General features: G+C 38.4%; 1 protein-coding gene across 1 annotated transcript in view; it reads right to left on the reverse strand.

Annotated features, from left to right (window-relative positions):
• Nucleotides 1-16,621, reverse strand: part of sfswap (splicing factor SWAP) — a 49,095-nt gene that overhangs the window by 17,688 nt on the left and 14,786 nt on the right. Inside the window, 4 exon segments of the mRNA XM_034123306.1 lie at nt 6,132-6,328; nt 10,165-10,294; nt 10,397-10,500; nt 11,397-11,457. Of these exon segments, the coding sequence (XP_033979197.1) occupies nt 6,132-6,328; nt 10,165-10,294; nt 10,397-10,500; nt 11,397-11,457 (492 nt within the window).

Genomic DNA, 16,621 nt, shown 5'->3' on the forward strand with positions numbered 1-16,621 from the left:
AGAGGGGATTATGGGATGCTACAATGCATGATCTCTTTGGTATTTCGAGCCAAACACTTCAGAGAAATGTTTTGTATACATCCGAGACCTATATTATATAGTTGAAAAGAGTATAATAGAGGACCTTTAAAACATCAAGCTGTATAGATGTAGGTACAGGAATTAAATAGGTTGAAAGGTTTTTTAAATAAAAAATAAAAAAAAGGCACATGCATGCAATAAAAAGGACATGGGTTCGTTAACCAGCTGGCAAAGTCAAAGCCCACACACTCTCGTTTCACATATTCTTAACTTAAAATAAATAAGGAAAAAGAAAATCCTTACTCGGCAGATTAAAACGTGTGGGTTACACAACACAGGGCTACACGCTGAGCTACAACTGTCAGCTGCAAAGTGCCTCTAATTGCTCCAATGTGGTTCTGTCTGCTCGTTTTAAAATTGGCCTGCTGCCGGATTCACGCTGAAAAGATGGTTTCAGGCCATCAGTGGATTAAAGGAGACACTAAACCTTCTGGGGTTGGATTTTATCTTCCAGGGTTAGGTCTTATATTGCTCCTGGGGTCACCCCTTTTTACTTATGTATGCACTCACGGTGCTAAAAGAGCGTGTAGATAAAGAAAGACATCCGATGGCACACTTTATATGCTCACATTTACATAAATGATGTGACCAGAGTGATGAGTGATGAACAGGGAAGACGGAAAGGAAATGAATGTGGGGCGTTACTTCAATCTCTCCAATTCAATCAGACCCATCTGCTAAAAATTGCACATGGGTGGAGCATGAAAAGAGAGACAGGGAGGGACAGAAAGATGTAGAGAGGAAGCTGATGAAAGAAGATGAAAGTAAGAAGCAAATGAGGTAACAAAGTAAGGGCAGGAAAGAAAGAGAAAGTGCTCAGGACAGAAGACGATCAATAAGTATCTACAAACAGGCAGGGAAGAGGAGAGAGGAATATTTATTACACCTTTCTGTTTGCGCACTATCTGGTGTCTGGGCTAAGGGAGAAATAATGAAATGATAGGGAGCAGGGTTTGGTTTGAAATTAGGACTGACGTATGGGAAGCTTATCCCAACACCACGATGAGAAAATGTCTGCGCTTCACACCTGCTGGAGCAAGATACGGAAGTTCAGACAGCAAGAGGGGTAACAATGAAAAAAGTTGCAGTCCGGGGTTATGAGAGGAGAGGAGAGGGAAAACTGAGGAATAGGGGAGGAACACCCAGGAGAGACATTCTCTTAATAAGATAATATATATATTGATTAAGAAAAACTACTTATAACTTCAGCCTGAGACACTTTACAGAAAAGTCAGGATAGCAATCTTAAGAGTACCCTATATATATATATATTTTGTTTGTAGGTCGGTATAAACGTGTAAAGCCATGTTTAGATAAGGCTGTAATGAAACAATTTCCCAATTTTGGTTGAATTAAGTTAATCTAATATAATAAATTGGACTTTTTCCATATAACTTTTAAGAGGGTACAAGAATGAATCGAAAGCTGAGAAACTGCATTAGTATAGTGCAAACAATTATAAGAGAGACATTAAACGCACGCCTATTTTGATATGAGTAGAATAATAGTATGTGTATGCTTCAATTAATCATCTGCATGCTCAGAGTCAATTAGTTAATTTACTACAAATCACTGCGAATGACATTTCATATAGTTGAGAAGATCCTTCTCATGTTAAATACTCTGTATTTTACCGTGGCACATGATCAAATGGTGATCAAAGAAAGCAGGCAGCAGAACATAACTTAATTCATTAATAAGTCAATTGAAGAGAAAATGAAAGAGGAAATTCACTGTGAGGAGCAGGCTATCCTCCCTTATGATCACAATGGTTATTAATTAAGGCGTTGCCTGCTAAATAAGTTTTGAAATCCATCACTGATGGCGGCCTGTGAGCGGGCGGAGAACACTCCAATTCCTTCATATCATTAATATCCAATTTGTTGCTGTTCTCAGAAGTGCCTCCGCTCCCCTCCTGAGTACTGGGGCTCTTTCCGTAACTGTCCTGTCATAGTGAATGAACACAGAATTGATGTGATAGTCTCCAATGATCGACTGATAAAAAGAAAATATATATATATATATATATAATCGCTTTATTAAAAGAGATGAAGCCGCAATGTCTGACTGAAAATGGTTTGAAATAGTGCTCCATCAATATACAATGGGCAGTTAAACAATTATAAGAATCGATACAGCAGAAAGGAGGTTTTTAGATTTTAGATTTCACAAAAGGCCCAATGCAACTGTTTTGCTTTACAGTTGCAGTTTAAAAAAAGACCAATAAACAGCGTTTGAATTATAAAATAAGTGGATTTCCCTTTAGGACTGAGCCATCTACACACCCCATTGGTTCGATGAAACCTATCAGTGGGTAAACAGTATCTGCACCCCCTTAAAAACAATATGAAAAGCCATAATTTACCAAGACTATGTTATTGCAAAGTTACAAAATCAGAGGTTATTCTCTAGGTTATATTTACCCATCAACACTGGGTACAACAAGATGAGCTTACATTGCCAGATCCAAAAGTCGGTACACGTTGATACCTCTACAAAAACATAGCATTCAAGTTGGTCCTCAAGCCTACAGTATCTAAAGCACCAAAAACCTTCACTACCTCACCATCCTTTTTTCTGGCCTTAAAAAACACAGTTTTGACTACTTCCAACTAAAAGTCAAAGCTAATCATCTTCAAGCCTTTCCACTCAGGTATCACCTGTTCTTCAAATGGCTTCTTCTTCATAACAAATCATTAGTCTTGCACTGTACATTGACTTTGAAAAAATTAATGATATCCAACAGAATTACGGAGTAAAAAAAGTAAACTTAAAGGGGAGGCGTGTGGCGTAGTGCGTTGGTGTTCGGATCAGGGGAGCACATGTTCAAACCCCACTGCAGTCAGCATGTCGTTGTGTCCCTGGGCAAGACACTTCACCCCAAATTGCTCCTGTGGGGATTGTCCACAGTATTGAGTATGTAAGTCGCTTTGGAGAAAAGCGTCTAACAAGTAACATGTAATGTAATGTAATGTTAAAGTAACAGCATAATTCTTTGATGTATATTCTCCATGTCCATCAACATAGCACATAAGACACGGACAATCCAAACAGAGATGGCAAACGTTTTCTAAATACCATACTGTACTTTGTAGACTGACACCAGTTGAAAACAGCTTCTAACTTTAACATATATGTATTCATTAGTAGGCCAATGACCTGGATGTTGGTAGTTCCTTCAGGGATTGTACACTCTGATGGCCCCTGCAGGTGTCACAGAACATCTGGAGAAGAGTGACAGGAGCCTGCCCACTGCCAGCTGGCCCACCAGGTCAGCTGGGCTCATATGAAGAGCTGACATGCATCATCCATCAAATGGACAGGCCATCGACACATCAAATGATCGCACCCAGTCTTATTACCACTATAAAGGGTTCTTACATTTTTTTTGTCTTTGTTAAATATGACGGACAAAAGGACTTTTAAATGTACATTATTGAGGCACACAAAATATAATCAACAAAAGGAACATTTAGAGCACCAAAACAGAGAACATTGAAAATGGTGGACAGAAGAACGGCCGCTTTATTTGATACATTTTTATCGTGAATGATTAGGTTGTTTGTAGGGAGTGTGCAACAGAGTTTAGACAAGCAGGATTTGAGAGTCATCTTGCATTGATTTCCCTATACTGTCTGTAGCTCTCTCTTAAAAGAGATCGATGATCTGAATGGGATTCACCCGGTTAAATAAAGGTTTGAAATGAGGGATCAAGGGTTTAATGTTAATCAGTTAACCACAGATTTTTTTTTTACTGGTTACACATGTCAGCCTATAGGATGATTTATGGTCTATTGTTCATATAACATGGAGACAGTCAAGAAGCATCACGTTTATGTGTGTGTGTGTTTGTGTCCAGCTGTGCCTCACTCGGAGGGAATTAAAGAGCAGGTGAAAACATATAAATTCAGAGTTATGCGTCATCTGATGGGCTTTTATAAAGACCAGCACCCCTATAGAGACAAACTATTTAGAACAAACCCTTAACGCAATAGACTTATGCAGAGCCAACTGAAAATAAAAGGCATAAGATTTACAAAACAAAACATTTAAATTAAAGTATCTCTAAAATCAATAGTGTTTCAAAATGCTGTGCCAAAGCTCAACGATGCAATAGAGTGCCAGATTAAATGGTACCTTGAAATGATTTGATCAGTAAAATCTTGGTATATGATATTATATAACTGGATAGGATATTTACTGAAACCCTTTCTAATAATATGAAAGAATATTTTAATGCCACTTGTTTGGCACTTTGGTTGTTGGTTTTAATCACCTTCAAAAACCAATAAAAGTGCAATGTACCAAGTACAATGGTCAACGCGAGGAAAAATATTCTTCAACTGCCCATGTCCGCATTTTTTGGGATCCTGCATCCTCATACAAGAGAACATACAAGAGAACACAACATTATGCCATTAAGAAAACTTACATAGTCATTTCTATTCAATAAAATAATAAGAAAAAACCCATACTCGTACCCACAACAAAGACCACAAATAAAGCTATTTAGACCTTAGGAAAGATTCTACCCTCGGTCTTCAAAACAGTCTTTGTTAAAAACATTGCATTGCGGTTCAAGGAAAATATACGAGGCTCCATTACGAGTCGAGTATGGCTGTGTAGTGATATACTCATTCAGCATACAAAGACCACCTCCTTTTACAGAAATGATTGAATGGAATTTCCCAGGCCTGAAGCTGCTCACACAGGAGAACACGTACAAAGCAGAGCCTCTGCACAGATTCCACTCAACAGCAGCTCAATAACAACGTCTGACATACTTCACCCGCTGTATTCATGCGATCTTTAAATGTATTCTGCTACCCAATATTCACGACATATATGTGACTGATGTACATAAAGATATTCCCCCAGCAAGCGGACATTCATCTCTTAATATATTATTGCATGGCAGCATAAACTGGAAACTGCCATCAATATAGCCGCACACAGATGAGATCCAACAGCTGTAGGTTGCTGCGACTTCATTTCAACATAATCAATAATAAAACATCACAGGAAAGATAACACAATATGCCATCTGGTACATGTTTGAAATTATAAATCAGACATAAAGATTGAGGCTGTTGTAATATGTGGGGTTACGGAGCCATCTGTAGTTGATGTGACCTTTTACTGAACTTCTACTATATAACTAAATATTTGCAGCAATTCAACATCGAGACAAACTAAGAAGCTGTATTGAAAAAGCAGAGCCAACTAATTAATGTGGCAGGATCCAGGCAATCATTTTACCGACAGCAATTGTGATCTTTTATCCACTTCCAATGGCGGAATAATGGAAGTCAGTGGGTGGTAATAGTTGGTGTCATTCACCCCAAAAAGCTTCATTGTTAAAATTCAAGGATGTTAGAACTAAATGTTTTGATTGTACCTATACAAGATATGTCAACCTTTTTGTGGTAATTTAAAAAAGCACATAATGGAAGGTTATGAGTGCAGGGAGACAAGTCTAAATTCTGTATTCATGTTTGAAAAGTTTGTTTAGACTGGTATTGCTAAAATTGTAAAATGACTTGCTTTCACATATTGAAGAAAATAGTGGGGCTGCCAACCATGTCAAAGGAAACCGAAGCTAGTTGAATATCAAGTGGCGGTTTGATTATCAAAAAAAAACGGATTCAAAAAAATGCAAACGTACAATCAACGGACACACACACTTGTTGCAGATATCTCAGTGACGTGACTCACAGCAAACTGTTTGGCTCCAGATGGAAAAGTAATACAATGAGTAGAAAAGAGTCTCCCTTTACACAACATTTGTGATATTAGAGGCCAGAAATGATTTCACACTTAACATTTTGTTCCAAACTGCATTCAAATATGAAGCAGCTCTTTACATTACATGCTATACAACTACTACTACTATTAGTGATACAAAGAAATATGTTTTTTTGATAAAACTTAGTGTTGGCCAGGTGTGAAACATTCATAATATTTGAAGTTACATTATGTTAATAGATTTGGCTTCACTTTTGTTTTAATATAGACACACACACACAGATCTTTATTAAGCGCTCCCCTACCTCAAGCTGTGCAGTAGCGTCTAGCTCGGCTCTCTTGGCCTCAGGCTCCCCAGCGTAGGGGCCGCGGAGGGTCTGGAGGAAGAGCGCTGCCTTCCTCTTCCTCTCCGTTTGTAGCTGTTTCTCCTTGGACTCCTTAGAAGCCTGGGCCAGCTTCTCCCTGGCTGCCGCGGCTAAACGGTCCTCTAGTTTCTGCTTAGCTGAGAGGGCAAAAACAGGAGAGAGATGGTGATGAAAAGAAAATTGTAGTCATTGTCCTTTTTTTGGTTTCTAACCACAGCAATAAATACCTCTGCTATAGTGCCATGAGTGAGGAGAAAATGATTTGAAAGACAGAGAAAAGGAGGGAAAGAGGGGTTATGCTCTGGTTCTCACTACAGGTAAACGGTATTTGGAAGCCAAAAATCTAAAGGAAGGCTCAAAGACACAAATAGAGACAGAGAAGGACAATTGAGAGTGTAAGACACAACAAAAAACCTCAGAAAAGTATGGACCTACAAGAAGAAACTTGCTGTTGAAGTTCCAACTGAACATTATAGGGCCTGACTGAATCTCCAATGGTAGACAATTTCATGCAATCCAAGGTTTATACAGAAAAAAAAAAGTAGGCATCAAAATATAGGAGGAGAAGAGGAGACATATCTGAGTGAAAGTGGGGGAGAAAAATATGCACAGTTCTGCGAGGGAAGGAGATGAAGTGACACAGACGAGTCGGGGATAGACAGGTGAGGAGCGATGAGACGGGTCACAGGAAGAGTGAGACACAGAAAACAAGGCAAGAGTGAAGTCTAAAGCAAACGCTGGCGGAGAACAAGTTGTTTTTAAGTTATGCTACTGCAGGGGCTACTGTAATCTGTTCAGGGTTTAAAATAGGCCGGCAGCCGAGGCAAATCATTCTGGAGTATAGCGTGAACGATATTCAAGTGGAGCAGCATCAATCTGTAACCCAGACAGTGACACAACACTGAGGCTGACTGCTGTATTTATAGACTCATATGACACAATGTATCACCAATACACTCACACTGTTTTACATTTGGGAAAATGTATAACAGCTTCTTTTGAAACAAAATGTCCTTTCATTGTCTGTGAAGTTGTTATGGATGGGTGGGTTTCATCACAATTAAAATGATGAGTTAAGAATTGATTGACACATTTACGTCTTATGTGCTTCATTGAAACATTTATAAAGTTTGCTTAGTTTTTTTGGCCCAGAATTGTACAGTAAAATGTATATAATGTCATATGAAAAGTGCAGAAAAGATTTCACAATACTTTCCCTCACCCAATGTTTCTGTAATGAGTGAAAATGAAATTGAATGAATTAAACAGTGATTTAAATAATGGACACTTTGATAATGAAAATATTGGTTAAACCCACAATGACAGTTATGTTAAGTCATGTTAGGGTAGCAGAACACAAGTTGTGAACATACTGTATCATAACCACCAATAGTCATTCCTATTTGTAGCTCCATTTTTGGTCTTAACCTAATTCTGTCCGTCTGCTTTGGTGTTGCACAGGTAGTGTACGTAGTCTATGTTTTTAAAGCTTTTTCACAAAACATAATAGCCTGAAACACATTTGAACCGTTTCCATGTTGCCATTTGATACATTGTTGTACCCCAAGAGAGTCTCTGCAAGCCCCTCAACAAATGAACTAGGTGTATAAAGTGCATCTACATTTAGACTTAATCTCCCATCATCCCTGAATAGCATCTCTACATTGATTTATTACGATATTCTGTTATTTTAAGTCACCACTATGAAACCTCCACTGGGAAATGTCTGCAGCGACCAAAACAATTCATGTACTTATCGATGAAACCGCATTTAGTGTGTGTGTGTGTGTGTGTGTGGCTGTTTCCCAGTCCGTCAATATAGATTAGCGTTCTGCTGTCTGCCTGTGATTCTCCTGCTATCTGATCGAGTTAGGCCTGCTGACTGACAGCCACTTTGCCACACAGCAAAGCCAATACAGTCAGCTATTTATTAGGCTTTTACAGCCCTCAGCTCTGAGATCGTTCCACTGAACCTAAACAGGAACCATCACGACCCTTGATGCTGTGTCAAGTGTCTTTCTGTCCATCTTGTAAAGGTTTCATTTAACAGATTTCTCTCAGGTTCAAGGGAAATCCGAAGATTTTCACCCAGTCCTTTAAAGATCTCCACTTTCTAAGTCTTAAGGGCATTTTGCTGAAATACTGACTTGAGGAAGACCACTTCAATCATGTGTATCTGCAAGTCAACCTATTTCGATCATCAGTTTTGTATGACATTTTGTTACCACAAGCTAATTACTCTATGACAAGAGAAAAACATAAATACAGTGATTTCTCATGTGGAAAAAAATCCAAACAGTTTAAACTTTGGCGAAAAAATAAAATTAATTAACATTTTCAGGGTCTTTAGGTGGCATACTTACCACACAGAGCAAGCTATTCAATTCACAGAGATGTTTTTGGGTGTTGTGCAATTCAACCCTAGCCTGAATCCATTGACAGTAGACAAAATAATAAAAAAAATCCAACAGAGGTGTCTGGCAATAACATATTTATAGTCTACGAAAAACTGTTGAAATATTGCTGTCATTTGCTTTTTTTACTTAAAGTATTTCATCTTTTATGGAGAAGCTTTGAGAGGCACACCAATCACGCTCTTCAAGTAGTCCTCATGTAATAGTCGAGTCATTACTTCTGATCACGTCAAAAAGAAATGATGGGGATTTTTTAAGATGACGGCACTCTTTGTATTATAGGTGTGTGCCTCTGTTTAACAAGTAAGCCCCAATGTATTATTGATAATCGAAAAAAGGTATTGGCTCTTGCCGCTCGTTTTCTTTGACAGATTGAAAAAATGTATGTTTAGAATATAAATGTAGATTTCAGCTGCTCTGTGATCATTCAAACAGGCACGCAGACGTAGGCAAAGCTGTCCAAGTCTTTTTTACGTTAAACTACGGCAATTGCATTTTCTTAAAAGTGTAGCAAGAAGCAATGAATCAACTTCAAGTACAATAGCTTCTGGCTTCTAGTAAAAAACCCTATTACTTAAATTTATAGCCCTACATTACAATACATGAATATTTCAGAGATGGGACTGTAACCTTGAAAATAAAATTGGCAACATGCAAAAGTAAAGTGTGTTTTTAGTACCTTATGCTGGAACTTTTTGTAAAAATGGTTAACTGAGCAAGCGGGGATCTTATTATATCAGCGGAGATAGATTTGTTTCTATATTTAAATGCTATATGTTCTATAAAAACCCTGATAATGGCAACAGAGTGTAAACCATGTGCAGAAAAACAATGCTTTCATGCCTTCTGACGTAATATGTCAAGTGTTTGAGTGCAAAGTCACTGATGCATTACTTTAGGTTAGTAAAGACTGCGGAAAGCCAGTGTGAGATATTCTACAAGCATACGGAACAAAAGAGAGACAAAAATAGAGCAAATGCATCTCCATTAGGGCCTTGGAGAGATATACGACTGTTGTTTGCTGTACCACACTGCTCGTGTCTTACTGCAGGCTACACCCTGTTGAGAGAATTCATAATTCAGACTCAATGGATTTATTCATCTCCACACTTCCCCTCTTGCTTTTCCTGCAAAATCCAACGCTCCCAGAAAGCAACAGAATGCCAGTGGGTGTAATGAAGATGTCTTGTAAGCAACTGTACTTATACGCTGATGCAGAGAATTTAAATCTAGCACACACAAATTCAATAGAGGAAAGAAATGACCTGTGTCATATCCAACAGCAGATGCCTAATCAACATTCTGTCAATCAGACAGGCATAATGAGGCCGACTGAAGGCACACACTGAGATACAAACAGGGAAATAAGAGTGGAAATGTTGTCGGACTACATTTTAAACATGTGTTGGCAATTCATAAAGTCAAGTAATTATTATTCATTGATGTTTTATCCTGTATTGCCTGATAGCCGGGGAATAAACAGGTACGGAGGACGAAGCAGTGCAGGATTAATATATTTTCAACAAGGGTTTTTTTTGTTTTCTCAAACATCTTTTTACCTTGTTTGGCCTCCAGCTCCTCCAAACTGAGGGTGGGTCTCTTCTCTTCTGGTGCACTGAATGAGGCAATCACTTTTTCAAACATCTCAGTCCCACCCATGACATCTTTCAGACCCTGCTCCTCCAGTAACTGTAGGAAAACAGATCATTTTTAATTGATAATGCAGGTTCATACAAACTGTATTTTGGTCACGGTTCCATTTTCTATCCATATTGAAAAGACCAAACTGACCTTGTCCTCATCCGAGTCGTCGTCCAATCGGACTCTGTTCTTCTCCAGCGGCAGCATGTCATTCTCCTTTGCTCTGATTGCAAAACAGATTGGGGCAAAGGAGGCTGGGATGGCACAGAGAGAAACAAGCAGACATCTTAATTAGAGAACAAAGGACTTTAGAAGAGTACATCTTGTTAACAAGTAGACATGTGCACCCTGGCCTTTGACAAAGTCAGAGCAAAATGAAAAATGAATTGACTAAAGCAATTAGGCTGCTACTTGACAATGACAAATACATACAAAGGTTCAGGACATGGAAGAAAGGGAGAGTCTGGGAGAAGGATTAAGAGAGGGATGGACAGAGAATATGGAAACATAGGAAAGGGAAGAGGAACCAAAGAAGAGCGTCACAAGACAAGAAACACAGACGGAAACCAACAGTACAGGAGGAAGGCAGACAGGCAAAAATAAAAGTGAGAGTTGAAACTATTTATATAAAAAGCTCACATTGATTTCTATTGTGTAATCAAATGAGTCTGCTCTAGGAGAGATGAAAGAGAAGACAATGTGCCTCATTCCATACAGAAATAACCTTAATATAGGACTTGGATACTTATTGTGGGAGGCAGGATAGTTTACTTGTGCACTACTCGGAAGAATACTTATTATTTTCTTCGCGGCCTGCTGTGTGGCCTATTGCCCCCCCCCCCCCCCCACACACAACAACAGCCTGTGAAAATGCATGCCTTGATTTGCATACATGTGCTTTTTTTTTTTATGGGTCCCGCTAGCAGTTGTTGGTAAGCAGACTCTTTCATCTATGCGGAGACATTTCCAGCCTGATGTCACCAAATGAGATTGCTAGCATAAATACCAGCTGTAGCGTGAACACCCACATACGAGTAAATATGTGCTCAAATGTACACGTATTTACCCCGAGGCTTTGCATCTGTTTACTGAACAAATCAGCAAAGTAAGAGGAAGTGAAAGTGGCACTATGTTATTTTTCGTGTTCTACCTTTTGTCAGCTTGGAGTCCTGGGTGTCGGTCTTATCATCGTCCTCATCTGCTGCCTCACTCTGGATGAAGAAAGAGAGGAGAAATAAAGAAAGATAAGATAATATACACCGTAAACCGTATCCATTTATAGTAAACACTTTTCACAAGTAACATTTCTTCATATCAGCAAAACGTGATGGTATGTTTCAAGTTGTTCATGATGCAGTAGGAGTTTGACAAGAGACAGATGGAGCTGAAAATGAGATTCCATGGCTGTCCTTCATTGTAACATGATGTATATTCATTAAGCGTTGGATGTACAGCAGTAAAATGTGCTAAACAGTTGGAATGGGGAAAGTAAAACATCCAGGTTGTCCATCTGCCTGTCGTTCTGTTTGTGGAAAAAAAGAGAGTACACAAACCCATGGAGTAAAAGATGCTTTATTTTAGAACATCACTGGCAGATGGATTTGAAACGTTTCCAATCAAACTAAAGCTGTGGCATTCAAGCATTGCAATCACTCCTCTGCCACATTTTAAAGCACTTAAAGTTTACACCTCCAAAGTTGTCTCGCTACCGCTACAGTAAGTGTTTCTGTGGAGGAGACAACAGCAACTGTGGAGAAAACAGACGTCTGGCCGTGATTAATGGAGGTTTTTCAGTGCTTTTAGCATCTCTATAGTGGATATAGAAAAGGTCAGTAGACCATTAAAAGCATCAAAAGACACTTTAGAGTCGATCCAATCTTTTAATGTTACAAATTAGGTGTTACTACTGTGTGGGAAGTAAGAAAAAAAGCAGACAGGGAAATGATCAACTTCAGTAAAGCAGCATTTGTACAGGGCCCACATTTTAGCCCACTCTTTGAATGTGCACTTCAGGTTAGCTGTGCAGCACCTGACTGACACATACACATCAATGTGCACTCCTCTCACACCTGACTGGATAAAACACCCTTTACTTGAATGTCATTTCCATTTAAAGCCAATGTGAGGGAAATACATATATATATATATATATATATATATAATTCAACACATTGCCACATTTAGGCAAGACATGTGCTGCATACAGACAGGATCTTGTTTGAAAACGATGGGAATAACTCAAATAATGAGTAGTACAAGACTGTAAAATATTAATCTTCTAAAGCAAGTTACGTTAAAGTCAGCAGCTGTAGTAACTGTATATGTTTTATTCATATGGTTTAAAATAAATGGTGTATTTGTACACATTGCAACAGTACACTTCTTTATTGCAAACTGGATGAAGATTGCTGTAAGACGGAAAGATGTTTGTATGCGTAATATGACATATGTGATTATGAATGTATACAAGCCTGCTTCTTTATGGTATCAAAGGTTAAATCATGTAAACATGCTTTAACAGCTACAGGTAGAGGGGTTGCAACAAGTCATGTGACCATAAAAAGAATGCCATTATTTCAGTGAATGGTGCTGTATACATCTGATCAGGATTAATTTATTGCAGTATTAATAATTTTCTTTTTATTAGTTTTTACTCTTTGCTTTTGACTACCATTTAGAAGAAGAATAAGTTAGCTTCAACCCCCTCGAATTGGCTCTCTAATATCCCACTGTAGGATCCATCCCTCTTCACAGAGCCCTTATAGAACCTATAGATATAGAAACTAGGGATGCCAGCGATTATTCGATTATTCGTTACAGTCTCCATAATCGAAGATTATTTTTAAAATTCGATTTTATTTATATATTTTTTTATTTATGTTTTTCTTTTTTTTCCTGGTTTGGTTTCAACCAAAATATAGACTAATGCTAATAATAGTAATAGTATTAATAATTGTAAATGACCATTGATCACACCACCAGTTTGTTTTACTGTAAACTTGGAGGAAGCCAGCAGCGCAGAGTGCAGACTGCTGCTGCAGCCTGCTACACACCGACCCCGCCCCCCCAGGACCCCCGCCCCCCCCCAGTGAGAACACAACTAAAGATGAACAGAGCGGCACGTCCACAGAAGAGTCCTCGTGGGAAACTACTTCGAACTGACAAGTGCAATGAAGTCAAATGCAAGCTCTGCGAAAATACTTTTTTTCTTCTCTCTCCCGCAGGGGGGGGGGGGGGTCGAATAATCGATTAATATTCGCCAGGGCTGTCCGATTTTCGATTTTGATCATGGTCAGTTTCTGGCATCCCTAATAGAAACCCTCTGTAGTAACACCTGTGGACCACATGCCCTCAGCATCCTTCCCAAATATAAACCGCTAATGGAATAAAAGGGAAAAGGTGGTGATGAGGACAATGCCTCATGAGGAATATGTTGCCATGTTGAAGAACGCTTCAAAGGAAGCTTCCTACTACAGTATGCAGCTGTCATTGAAAAGAGCTTTCAACATTTCAAAGCACTTTACCGAGGCCCTGGAGAATATAAATTCTAAAAAAGAAAACTGTAAAATCAAAAGGTCACAGGGGAAGACGCAGAAAGAAACTCACTCTAAGCCAATCAGAAAAGACCTCTCCAGTTAGGGTTTGCAGGATTTTGATTGAGGTACACACCTTTAACTTGGAAGTTATTTACAAAATGGATGAAATGAGTTAGCATTTTAACTGTTTCTGGTTCCTTGATCTTAAAGGCAATGTTTCTTTTTGAATGTATCTTTGGTTAGATGTCTGAAATAAAGGTATGTGGTTAATACAAAATAACAAGATTTTATCATTTTTGTTCTATATTAGTAAGTCAGTAAACTCCCATACTTAAATAAATGTGAATGTCTGAAACTTCAAGTGTCATAAAAACAGGTGGTTCCAAACAATGAGACTATAAACGTCTTCAAGTTGTGACGTCATTTTCAGCCTAAAGCTTGCTATTTACTTCTGGTGACTGCATTTATGCTTCAACTATCATAACAAGTGGTGTTAATGATCCTCCTGAATAAATGTGTAAGTATCATAAACGTGTTTCCGCATTATTCCAAATCAAATACAAAAATCCCATTGACGTTTTAAAGAGTATTTTGATGTTTCTACAATGCAGCAGTTACCCAAATCCTGCTGAAGTTTGCTTTGACTGATTTCTTGCTTTTCATTAACTACCAAACAATAAATAAAAGCAGTGACGGACAGCAGCGATATCTGCATCCCATTACCCACGGCACAAATCACAAACAGGAGGCAGCTTCCTTGATGGAGAAACCAGGCAGCGGCTTGTTGGAGCAGCCGGAGCCGTGTCATAATGGGCCACACTCCTCTGCACTCTGACAAGCTAATGGATTTGATCCGTCAGAAGACAAATGCTGCTCCTCACAAAACTTTTTTGCTTACTTCTCACTTTCTCCTCTGACTCAACAAACCTTGAATTTAAGCCAGCATACATTGGCATAACAATAAAAGAAAACAACTATTCATCTGCTAACCACGCGCTAATTAGCTGCTCAATCACATTTATTCCTTATTCTGGGGGATGATGGTGGCGTGGGAGAGCCTGTATAAACTATTGAACACTCTGAATAGGATTGTCACAAAAGCTGGAACATTCTGGTAAATAAAAGTTTTGCTCTCAGTAAGTAAACTTAAAAAGGAATTCAAATCATTTATCTACAACCAACAGCCAACTGTGAAGATTAGTGGTAAACCGCCATTCATCTATTCACTTTCTTAAAAGGATCTACATTATAGGAAATTGTAAAACCCAACTATAACCCAGGTTATTTATCTGAATAAATAACCTGGAGATTGGCTTGAACTTCAAAATGAACTGCATTTAAAAAAATGATAAACAACTCAGATTTGTGGTGAATATGTTTCAATATGCATAGTCCATTCATCTTCTGAGGTGTCATGAGATCCGATTCTAAAGGGTCCTTGGCGAACTGTACTGTACTCATCACTAGTATGGAGAAATATGATGCATCTCGTCCTTGCGTCTATACATACATTAAATGAGTTGCCCTTGGGTAGTTGTTTTGAAGCTAACCAAAGAGGCTTTGATGTTCTAAAAGTTAAGGAATACCAGGCTTCAGCAGTCAATATAAGTCAAATAAAGTTGGGATGTTCCAAAGTTACTGAATTTATGTAAGAAAATCAATCTTATTTGTGTTACTATCCTTCCAATACTGTATTGAAAAACAGGGATTTTTTCAGACATTAAATTGATTTGACTAAGAGGATACAAAGATGAGAACGCTGATCATCGTGCGCAAATTCCTCCCATCACCATACGCTAAGCCTGTATGGGGCTCTGCTTTAAACATTACAAGTACAAAAAGGGACCACTGATGCTGTACGCAACATAAAAAGAGAGAGAAATACATCTGATGATTCTGCATCATTGGATTTCAGTTGTTATGGACAATGATAGACAGCATGTGTAGTACTTTGGCAGCACTGGCCTTGCTGAATAAGTCAAATTGAAAAGTCTGCACATGGGCAGTCAACCGATTAATTTGTTTAAAAAATAAGGTGATGCAGCAATCTGCTTTGTTTCAAGATATTGAAATTCGATTCAATAATATTGCAGAAATCAACGGAGACGAATTGAATGGCAGAATGTTGAGCCTCGAAGGTCTTGATAGTTGCAAAGAGGGCTGGATGACAAGTTTAAACTACATTTTTGTTTGAAATACACATCCGGTTAAAATCCTTCTTGTTCTCTGTATCCCCCCTCTCATCCGTCATTTCAATATGTTATTCCTCTAATTTGACCATGGCAGGTCCTAGCTTATCAGCATACAAAAAGCAGCTAATTTCAAGGTTGAGTGTAAGTGCAGTGAACGCTCAAAACCACCTTTCCCAGGTCTAAACGTTGGCTGCAAATGCTGTTGAACATAATTACATACAGGTGGGGAACAGTGAGGTTGATGACAGCGGACAATGGGAGAACATTGTTTTTCCTACGTGTGAAGGTCATCTGCGAGAGATTCATCTGCTAATACCGAACATCCACTGAGCAATGCAATTGAGACCATATAGTAAAGAAATTAGAGTATAGAACATTTGCATTAAGATAACATGTAAATATATGATGATTATTTCCCAAAATGTCTGTCAAATATGTTATGAATTAAGCAAATAAGGCTACAAATCCCTACATTTGGTTTATATGGTTGTCAGTGGCAGAATTTGTTCTTGTTCTGTATTTCCCTTATAGAAGACTATTTAGGGATGCTAATTAAATGTTGGATGTAAATTGTTTTAATTGTTAAGGCTGTTTTTTTTCCGCCATTCTATTTTAAGTCTGTTTGTTATTTAATGTGAAACTCTTCA

This window comes from Trematomus bernacchii, unplaced genomic scaffold, assembly GCF_902827165.1.
Source record: "Trematomus bernacchii unplaced genomic scaffold, fTreBer1.1, whole genome shotgun sequence".
NCBI classification, from domain to species: Eukaryota; Metazoa; Chordata; class Actinopteri; order Perciformes; family Nototheniidae; genus Trematomus; species Trematomus bernacchii.